This window comes from Chanos chanos, chromosome 9 (assembly GCF_902362185.1).
Source record: "Chanos chanos chromosome 9, fChaCha1.1, whole genome shotgun sequence".
In the NCBI taxonomy this organism is placed as follows: Eukaryota; Metazoa; Chordata; class Actinopteri; order Gonorynchiformes; family Chanidae; genus Chanos; species Chanos chanos.
In genome coordinates, this window is record NC_044503.1 from 16,482,349 (window position 1) to 16,493,456 (window position 11,108).

An 11,108-nucleotide genomic window follows, 5' to 3' on the forward strand; every position below is an offset into this window, starting at 1 on the left:
AATATATCGTCTTCTGAGTCGTTTGAAAAGCAACCACGCACCATAAATCACTGAGACAGAGTATGGTGTGCTTATCTTGAAAGAGAGTTTTTCCAAAAACTTAACTTTTTGTACAATTGAGTATTAACAATATCAGTACACAGCAAATTTTTAATTGATCGAATTCACTGTATTTAGATTTATATGGTGTAATTTGCATCCATAATATGTAGGCCTGCAGTAGTTTTATGTCATCTAATCTCTTAGTTCTTTATCTTTATCTCTTGTGCAGAACATCGGAAGCATGGCTTCAGACTGCTCGAAGAGAAATGCCTCATGGGAAAATGCCCAATTCAGTGAGCACGTAAGCCTATGTCAAAATTCAGTGACTTTGCCTTTACCAAATGTAAATTATTCACTGCACTGACCGCAATGGATCCCTGTGTATTACAGCAAAATCTGCTCAAACAGTTTCTGGTCCAGAGAGAGAATGTCCTGCCACCACATATCACAGCCACTCACATGAAAGAATGGAGCATCTTCCATGGGAAAACAGCCTGCACTGAGAAGTAAGTGTGAGGCTGTCAATAGTAAAATGTCTCTGATTTTTCTTTCATAGAATATTACCAGTTTCCTAACGAGACATACCTTTTGAAATTAACATACTGTTACATTCTTAGTAGCTTGATTTGTAGTTGTCTTGATTGTTGTAGTGATAGGACAGAAGGATGTAGTGATAGATTCTCTTGTTAAACAAGTCATTCAACTGATGTATTTTTTTTTTCAAGATTTCAAGACTTCTTTGGAGAGAAGATAGTCTATCTCAATGAACTGGTAATTGTGGAAATATACCATGCTACTGCAAGTCTACAAGTATTTTGTTTGCTTAGATACTGTATTAAATGAGGAAATTAGCATGTCCTTATAGAAGAAGTAAGAAAATAGAACCTTCGTGACTTTGCCTCGTTGGACGACATTTTAATGGAACACTCTGCTACACTTATGTGCAGATGTGGCTTGTTAAAAGCCGATGCAAGCTAGGATCAATTGAGGAGGAAGTGCTTCGTGAGGTCCACATGGAACTAAGCCTCTCTCAGCAATTCACTTTGAAGGTAATGTGGCCATAAACCCCCGCTACTTTTTATACTGATGTAATTGGATGATGCATTAGGTGACATCAAACATTTGGCTGATTTATACTCATTTGGAAAACCTTCTGAAAGCACAATCTCTCTCCCATGTAAAGATGACCTTGAAGGGGCTAGAGGCCTTGATTGGGAAATTCAGACCAGCCCTGGACTTACTTGTCAACAAAATCCTCACGCCAATTTTATTTGGGTCTCAGGAAGAGGTAAGTGCTTTTTTAGGTAAGTTTACTTATTTTGAACATTTTCAAGCCCAGTAGTCTTATCACTTTCAATCTGTTTCTCTCTTTCTCTCTCTTTCTCATATTCCTTGCTTTCTCTTTCTCTCCCTCTTATATTTGAAGAGCTCACCAAGAGCACAAAGTGCCAACAGACCACGCTCAGCACTCCCTCCACGAGTCTCTCCTAAATCACCAGAAGCCTCCATAATATTACGAAGCTGCAGCAGAATGATTAAGTGTCTACTAGATGATCCAGTCCAGCAGCTGACAGTTCTGGCACCTCTGATCAATCGCAAAGCGCTGATAAAGGCCGGAGCATGTTCTGGAGAGAACAATATTGCTATGAAGGACCTTTTTAACCTGATTACATTTAGCAGCACAGCAATGGAGATGTCAAGGAGGGACTCGAGTCAGTTGGAGGATCCCTTCTCGAACGCTGAGAACCTCATATCAGCAATTATAGAGAAGGTGAGAAGAAAGATCTTGAGCCACCTCTGTAAATGCAATGGATTATCCCCCACCACAAAACTACTGGAGATGTTCCTGAATTCCAAAGCCGAAACTAAAGATGTCATAAATGCAGTCTTCCTGAAGATTGCTGAGGTGCCCAGGACTGACACCCAAAATGATCCACCCATGGGAAGGTACTTCAGGAGGGCATACCGTCTTCACCCAGAGCCTAAGATGGAACATGTCTTACAAAGAGTCGCTGAGTGTGGTAATCACAAAAGTGATGCCATATGGATTCCCTTTGGGATATTAAAAAATGAAGACGACGGTGATGTGCTTAATGGGGAAACTGAGAACCCATTAGCTATGGACAGCAGCCCTTCAGCTGTCCTGAGACAATTTCCACGAGCTAGAACCTTTGGAGAGGTGGAGAAAGAGCAGACTGTGTTGACTTCCAGTCCTGGGCACAGTGTTTCGAACAGCAGACATGCGATGGCTGGTATAAATCTCCCAGTAAAGGGCCAAAATGACTTGGCAAATGTGTGCGATTTACCAGACAACGATGCAATCAAAAACTGCATTGTCCCTCATGATGTCTTGCTGATGGTCCTACGTATAGCTTTGCCTTTTAATCTCACTGACACAAACATTGAGCCCTCATCTCGAGAAGACAGTTTCGTCAAACACTTGTGCGTTTTGCTGCAAGAGGGACTAACAAAATATCAGAAGAACAGAGTGTTCCGCCGTAACCTCGATAAGGTAAATATTGAGCAAAGACACGGTGGATCATTTAAAACCCGTCGTCAGCTTCTCTATGGACACCAAGGATGGGGACAGTATCCCATTCAGTGTCAACGTTCCAGCACTCAGAGTGAAGAGTACCACTCAAACACAGAGACCAAAGACTAGCCTGGAAGTACTGACTGAGAAGGAGAAAGAAGAGGACCGAGCAGAACTCTACAGACCTTTGACAGAACAGGAAAAACAACAACTGGTGAGACAAACATGTAGTCAATTGCTTTTGAATGTTAACATTCCCAGTCAACCTGTATTTGTCCTTAGGATATCACTGTGCCACCTAAGCAATGAACATTTGTCAGTGTTTTATTGTATGTTGTTCTATTACATTGTTATAGTGTTATAATACATTGTGTTGTGTAAATTATTCAGAAAAGAGTACAACCCAGCATTTATCAAAATGATTCTCATTACACACTCAAAGGCAACATTTCTCATGGATATAATGCAATTTACTGTAAATGTTCATCTGATTTTCTGTATTTAACAGATGAGAGACAGAGATGCTGAGCAAAGTGGTAAGTTTTCAAATTTTATGTTGTATATATGAGAATATTTGAAATCTCTTGATTATAGATGAAGCAGTAACTCATTCTAAAATTATTCCCCATTTTCCCCCAGCCCTAAAAAAGAAAAGGTGGTGGGAGATCTTTTTCTGCTGCTGTAGACGAGTGAAAAGATCAGGAACACCAGAAACATCTACCAGGATCTTTTGAGATGCTATATTACCAGCTTTGATCTTGAGAAATCATTGTCTTTTATAGTGTATAGTATATTCATTTATATACTATATATTATATATTTCTTGCAGTCTTTTGAACATTAAATAGAACCTCATTCAGCAGTGGTCAGTGGTCATAATATTACAATTTATTTATTTTGTTGAAATATTACACATTAATTTTTCATAAACACAATAATATTAAGTATTACATATTTATTTTTATAAGCATAATAATATACATTACTTTGCTCATGTCATCTTGAGATCACATCATGTTTTAGAAGAGTGTGAAAAGTTGAGCATGGGTTGATATCATGGGAAATACTCAAAGCTATTGAGGCAAATTCAAAGAAAATGTTATGAAATAATGCTCTTAGTGTTCACATTCATTCTCACAAGACGGGTGTAAAGACAGGATGTAAAGCTGTTTTGGCTCAATCATACTGTAACACATCCACACATCTCTCCTAACAGCCTGTCAGATTATAATTCATCCACACATCTCTCCTAACAGCCTGTCAGATTATAATTCATCCACATGTCTCTCCTAACAGCCTGTCAGATTATAATGCATCCACACATCTCTCCTAACAGCCTGTCAGATTATAACACATCCACACATCTCTCCTAACAGCCTGTCAGATTATAACACATCCACACATCTCTCCTAACAGCCTGTCAGATTATAATGCATCCACACATCTCTCCTAACAGCCTGTCAGATTATAACTCATCCACACATCTCTCCTAACAGCCTATCAGATTATAATGCATCCACACATCTCTCCTAACAGCCTGTCAGATTATAATGCATCCACACATCTCTCCTAACAGCCTGTCAGATTATAATACATCCACACATCTCTCCTAACAGCCTGTCAGATTATAATTCATCCACATATCTCTCCTAACAGCCTGTCAGATTATAATGCATCCACACATCTCTCCTAACAGCCTGTCAGATTATAATACATCCACACATCTCTCCTAACAGCCTGTCAGATTATAATTCATCCACATATCTCTCCTAACAGCCTGTCAGATTATAATGCATCCACACATCTCTCCTAACAGCCTGTCAGATTATAATGCATCCACACATCTCTCCTAACAGCCTGTCAGATTATAACTCATCTGCACATCTCACCTAACAGCCCGTCTCCTCAGACCTAGGCTGTGTCCGAAATGGCATACTAGTGTACTGCATACTGCATACTGGCCCAGTATACACTGTGTACTGCACACTACTCCACACGCTAGAATTCAGTATGGTACGCAATTATGAGAAGTTTCGTGTATTTTATTTTTCATGTACTGCATACTACTTACTACTTTTACCTCAAGATCAGTATGTGAGTAGTATGTAGTATGCCATTTCGGACACAGCCCTAGTCTTTCACCTTAGCATTTCCTGAGAAAAACAGAACCAAGGAATGAAAGAGCACAGTGGTTCAGCAGTTTGGCCTCTCGCAGATAATTCTGCGTTAATACAAATGTCACTTTGCATTGTTTCACTACAAATACACCTCCCGTGCACACTCATATTATGTCTGGCATTAAATTACTTTTCGAAGACACCAAAACTTGAAGTGAGGAAAGTCAAGCACTTGGTGTGTCTTGAAAGAATATTCCACATATCTAAAAGGTTTCAGAGTTAATTATATAAAAATGCCACTTGTTGTCTTTTACTCAGTGAACTCTCAGAAACAGCTAGCTTTAAGTTTATCGGCTACCTAAAACTGTGGGTTTGCTAAGTTACTGTAAGGCATGGGAAAGTGTGAGATACAGCAGAAAAACCACTGTTCTAATATGCATGAAACGGTTGACTCAGCTCATTCATCCATGGCACGTAACCTTTATTAGGATCAATTATAAAACTTTAAAATCAACTCCCCCAAAACTCCCAGTCCCTGCTCTCCCATACTCTCTCTCTCTCTTTTTTAAATATCATTCTCTCTCTCTTTTTTTTTTTTAAATTTTGATATCAAAAGTAGTCTCACACTCCTTTTAGCTTACTCATGGTAGCTAAAATTAGCCTCACAGCCTTACACGTTGTTTGATTTTACGAGTTGCTTTCATATGTACTGGACATATTGGATGGATTTAGTATGTGGTGGATTTCAGTACCTCTGATTAAGACAAATGACTTGACTGTTACTCAAAACTCTTTTTTTTTTTTACAACCAATAATTATATCAAAATAAAAGTCAAATTAGGAACACTGTGTGAAAAAGAAACATTACATTTCTAAATGTAATACAAAATACTAAGCTAGGAGGTAGAATCAAACACAACAAAAATGACAACAACAACAGACATATAGCTCTGTTAACCACCCTTTCTAAACTTCTCAACAATAGCCATAGCATCAACAAAACAAAACCTCCACACAAAGTAAAACAGTAAAACAGTTGCTTCGCAACAAAATCTTTGGAACGAGAAGGCAGTTTTCTCTTTGTCTCCCTCTGAAGACTGAAAACTGACATGGAGAATATGAGGATGGGCATGAAGAAGTGAATAGCTCTTACCTTTAGTGTCTTGGTTTTCAGCATTGCCCTTTTTTCCTCAGTAACATTTTTTCATTTTGATGCTTTAAAATCATATTTGTTCTTGCATGTGCTAATTGATTTTACTAAAACTTCAATGAAATGTCATCAAAATAACAATTTAGCCATCAAAGTTCTTAGCCAGGAACACCAGCCTTTAACAATTTCTGGCTTGAGGGATGCCGAACGCACACTGAGAGGGGGAACTTGTGGGTACAAAACTGGCTTTTGGTACGTGGAATGTCACCTCTGTGGGGGGAAGGAGCCGGAGCTTGTGCGGGAGGTGGAGCGATACCAACTAGGTAAGATACCAACTTGGCTCTGGAACCAAACTCCTGGATGTGGGCTGGACTCTATCCTTCTCCGGAGTTGCCAGGGGTGAGAGGTGACAGGCAGGTGTGGGGTTACTTGTTAGCCCAAGACTGAGCGCCGCTGTGTTGAAGTTTGTTCCGGTGAACGAAAGGGTTGCCTCACGGCGACTTCGGGTTGCAGGGGGGGAAATCTTTGACTATCTTGCCGGCGTATGTGCCGAACAGCAGCTTGCAGTACCCAGCCTTCCTAGAGACACTGGAAAGTGTCCTAGTGAAGACATCATCTGGGGAATCTATAGTTCTACTGGGAGACTTCAATGCTCACGATGGCAATGATGGAGAGACTTGGAGGGGAGTGATTGGGAGGAACGGCCTACCCAATCTGAACCCGAGTGGTGCTTCGTTGTTGGACTTCTGTGCAAGCCATGGATTGTCCATAACGAACACCATGTTCGCGCATAAGGCGGCTCATAAGTGTACCTGGTACCAGAGCTCAGTAGGCCAACAGTCGATGATCAACTTTGTAGTTGTCTCATCAGACCTGCGGCCGTATGTCCTGGACACTCAGGTGAAGAGAGGGGCAGAGCTGTCAACTGATCACCACCTGGTGGTGAGTTGTATCAGAAGGTGGGGGAGGCTGCTGGACAGACCTGGTAAACCCAATCGCGTAGTGAGGGTGAACTGGGAACGGCTGGCTGAGGACCCTGTCCAGAAGATATTCAACTAACATCTCCGGAGCTTCTCCCTAATCCTTAGAGAGACTGGGGACATGGAGTCCAAATGGGCCCTGTTCAGAGCCTCCATTGTTGAAGCAGCGGTTTTGAGCTGTGGCCAGACGGTCGTCGATGCCTGTCATGGGGGCAACCCAAGGACCCCGTGGTGGACGCCACCGGTGAGGGAAGCAGTCAGGCTGAAGAAGAAGGCCTTCCGGGCTTGGTTAGCACGAGGGACTCCTGAATTGGCTGAGAGGTATTAAGGTGTTGCAATGTACTTTTTAGCTAGGATGAAACTTATTTCTGAGAAATGATCCAAAAAGTTGGCTTCTAAGAGACACTATATACAAAAAGGTTACGTAGTCTGCTGTTTTGTGATTACCTGCAGAGATCTGCACACTGTAGACAGGCACCAGTACTTAAAGACAAGGGCAGCATATTAAAAATGAATAATATTAACTTTTAAAGTACCACAAAACAGACAGATTTTTATCATGAGAGTAAAATCAGCACGTTTATCTCCAAAAGGACACAAATTCTAAACAGTGCCCAGCCTATTTGTCTAATGTGAGTCGTTTGCATGTTAAATTAAAGTGGTACAGCTCATTCAGCTTTCAAATTACACATTGTAGGGTTTTGATCAGTCTAAAGTGAATTGAATTGAGTATCGGCTCTGTGACTATTCATTTATTAAATTAAAAGAGTAAAAAAAAACTTACAAACTACAAACAGCATATAAATGGGGAAAAAAACCCTGAAATAATAACTGTAAAAACTGTTGAAGCCATGACAATTACTTACAGGTCAACAGAGTGAGCATGAGCGACTTGTCAGTCTAGTTGAAGTTATGAAGACACTTGTGCCTTTTTTAAAGAAATGCCAGAAACCAGGAAGTAAGTGTTCAGAAAAAAAAAACCAACTAAAAACTGCCATTAAAAAATTCTACAGCTGTGATTCTTTGCCAAATACCTTCTTACCACACACACTTGACACATCTTTTTTGGCTATCAGATTTATATTGGATACCATAATTATATCACTTAATTGAGATACTTGGCACACAATAGTCTATATCATGGGTTTTTTTTGACCCACTTGTAGCTCACTTACTTGTGTGTGTATCTGGTCTGATAATGAATTCAGCAGTGGCACTTATGCAACAGTCAGCTCCTCAATGGTTCTCTAGTGAACTCCGACTCAAACCTTAGAGTGTGTAACAACGTGGCCTAGGTATTGAACAAGGAGCCTTCCTGGAAACTGGCGTCACATGAACTTGATCTCCTGCCAGATCAGTGTCCAATAGTATGCTAGCTCACTCCACAAGCAACAAGAAAACCACACCCACAGCTGCACCACCCTCCAGTGCCTTACATGTCAAGCAACACTTTGTCATGGAGCCAAGCCAAACTGTCTTTGTATGCACTCAAACAGAGCATATATTTGTAAGAATGTAGAGCATATATTTGTAAGAATGTAGATTCAAACACACCAGGGAGTCACTCCTGTACACATCATCTTTTCAAAGACATCTGGGAGAAGGTTTTGTGTTGGATCCATTAGCAGACACACTGATTCTGTCTCCACTAAGGTAGATTTTGCAGGCTCCAACACTTAGGTTTAATGTGACACTTAATACCTCACACAAACTAATAGAAATTCACTCTGCTGTGAGGCCGTCGACATTTGTTGGATGACCCACTGTCACCTGTCACCCCAAGGCCTGGACTGAACATGCACCTCAATTGATTTTCTCCTCTGAGTGTATGAGATTTGGCCCTCACTGCTTTGTGCATGAACTCAAACCGATCTTCATAAATACTGATATCATCCACATCCTATTCATTTTACAACATTTCGGTAACAGAGGAACTGTCTCTAAACTGTTTAAGCAGCTGTAACTAATGTACGTTTTCAGAGGTATAAGATTCACCTGCTTATACCCATCAATCAAATGCAGGCTAAATTAATAAAAGCGTTTTAGGTTTTAGGATGGACATTACAAGCTAAAATAAATGCAAGATTCAAAACAGAATTGTGCGAGGTTTAGGTCAGATGCAAAAAAAAAAACCTTGCTGCTGCGATTTTTCTTGCTACATGCACTGTTTTTAAAGTCATGACACACAGATGTATTTGTCAAAAATTAGTCAAAGCAACTGAAGACAAAAACCTGTGATCCCTGGCTGGATACTGATGTAAGAAAAATATGTGGTGTAAAATATGAATGGGACAACCTTCTCCATTGCTTTTACTCTAAACACCATCACAGAGGTTACTGAGTGGTGAGCTAATTTAGATGTTTATACTTTGAAAGTTTAAATTACTGTTACTGCAACATACTTGACTAAACAGTGAGATTTAATGTCACTTGCCGTCTGCTTGCTTTTTTGGTTGTTTTTCCCCTTTTAATAGTGTGATTGCCAGAATAGTTGTATTTTTTTCTGCAAACTGTGAACAGAACTGGGACACACTGTGCTGAAATTGTCATGGTCTGTTAAACACCTCTAGTCTCATCTAAGAGACCTATTGGGGAAAAATTACATAAATAAGTTTTGAATGCATTCCAACACATTCCCTGTATGCTACTGAGTGTACATAACCCACGGGTGATTCATTTCGTCTGAATGTGATGAATGTCTCCATCACAGGCGAGTATACAGAAAAACCCGCTCCAGCAGAGGGACATTGTGAGGAAACAATTTCATTGACTGTCCTGTGGGTGTCGCAGTGTACAGTATTTGCAGTGATACCTATCAGACATGACGCCATTCCTCTTGAAGGCGGAAGTAAGAGCGTCAACAACTCACACAGTAATGTGAGTGACATAACTGAAGCAACCAGGAACTGAACACATCAGAAGAGGTTTTTTGGTGTACCTGTAGCCTAAAAGATTAACATGTCTGTATTCGGGAAGTTATTTGGTAGTGGGGGGAAAGGAGGAAAAGCCCCCAATCCACAAGAGGCGATTCAGAAACTCCGAGAGACAGAGGAGATGTTAATGAAGAAACAAGAATTTCTAGAGAAAAAGATAGAGCAGGAACTCATTGTAGCAAAGAAAAATGGCACGAAAAACAAACGAGGTAAGCTTTCAGAATAAAAACATTTAAATGAAAATGACGTATATATCTGAACACTGCCACCCCTCAACTTAAAATGTGAGAACTGATCACTGTTTCAAACGCTTAGATGTCCCCGTGGTTTTGGTGGTTAGCTTGCTATTCTGTTAGCTATGGAAATAGTTACTGAGCCGTAAGATAAGACACAGCTTGTTAGCCAAGGTGAATTAATTGTCTGTCAGTCAAAGGTGTCACAACCATAAAGTTACTGATTTCGTAGACTTTAGTGAAAAAGACCCTTCATCCAGTTTCAGGATCACAGGAAGGTGTTACATATTTAATCGTATACTGATTCGGAAAAATGTCTATACAGATGTCAGCGAAACGCGGAAGTTGGCCAAGTGTCATTTTAATGAACTAGTACACAGCGCTGCCTTGGCTTCGTCTCTTCACGTTATTGAGTCGTAGCCTACTTTCACGTGACAAGACAGCTGGGAAAATTAAGCTTGCTATACTGCAGTGGGTTCTCATACTTATCCTGGGTCGACCACCTTCAAACGCAGTTCTCTAAGCTGAAAGTTAAATGATAGTGGAACAAAACATGAGAGACTTGTCAAGCAAGACGTGTCAACCAAGACTTGCTAATAACAACTACCTGTTGGCTTGTTCACTTTTCACAAGATTAGAAATCTGTTTCAAAACTTTTGTTTTCTCTGCTTTTTCTCCAGCCGCCCTACAGGCTCTGAAGAGGAAGAAACGCTATGAAAAGCAACTGACCCAAATCGACGGTACTCTTTCCACCATCGAGTTTCAGCGTGAGGCTCTGGAGAATGCCAACACCAACACTGAGGTGCTGAAGAACATGGGCTTCGCTGCCAAGGCCATGAAGAATGCCCACCAAAACATGTAGGGGACTGACTTGGCCCCGTGCCACCCCTCGTTCGTTTAATGTCCTCTGTTCATTCTAAAAATTTCACTGATGCTAAAACTTTTATTATCCCCTGATTTATATCCTCAGGGACATTGATAAAGTCGACGACCTCATGCAGGACATCACTGAACAGCAGGAGCTAGCCCAGGAGATTTCAGACGCCATCTCTAAACCTGTTGGCTTCGGGGAAGATTATGACGAGGTATGGGGACAGAATGCTGTGTGCTTTAGACACAT

General features: G+C 40.6%; 1 protein-coding gene across 2 annotated transcripts in view; it reads left to right on the forward strand.

Annotated features, from left to right (window-relative positions):
* The first annotated feature begins 9,728 nt into the window (after positions 1–9,728).
* Positions 9,729–11,108, forward strand: part of chmp4bb (charged multivesicular body protein 4Bb) — a 2,334-nt gene continuing 954 nt past the window's right edge. For both annotated transcript variants that reach the window (XM_030784278.1, XM_030784279.1), the window contains exons 1-3: positions 9,729–9,964; positions 10,669–10,846; positions 10,959–11,073. In XM_030784278.1, the coding sequence (XP_030640138.1) occupies positions 9,781–9,964; positions 10,669–10,846; positions 10,959–11,073 (477 nt within the window). In that variant the 5' untranslated portion in view covers positions 9,729–9,780. The remainder of the gene's footprint in view (positions 9,965–10,668; positions 10,847–10,958; positions 11,074–11,108) is intronic.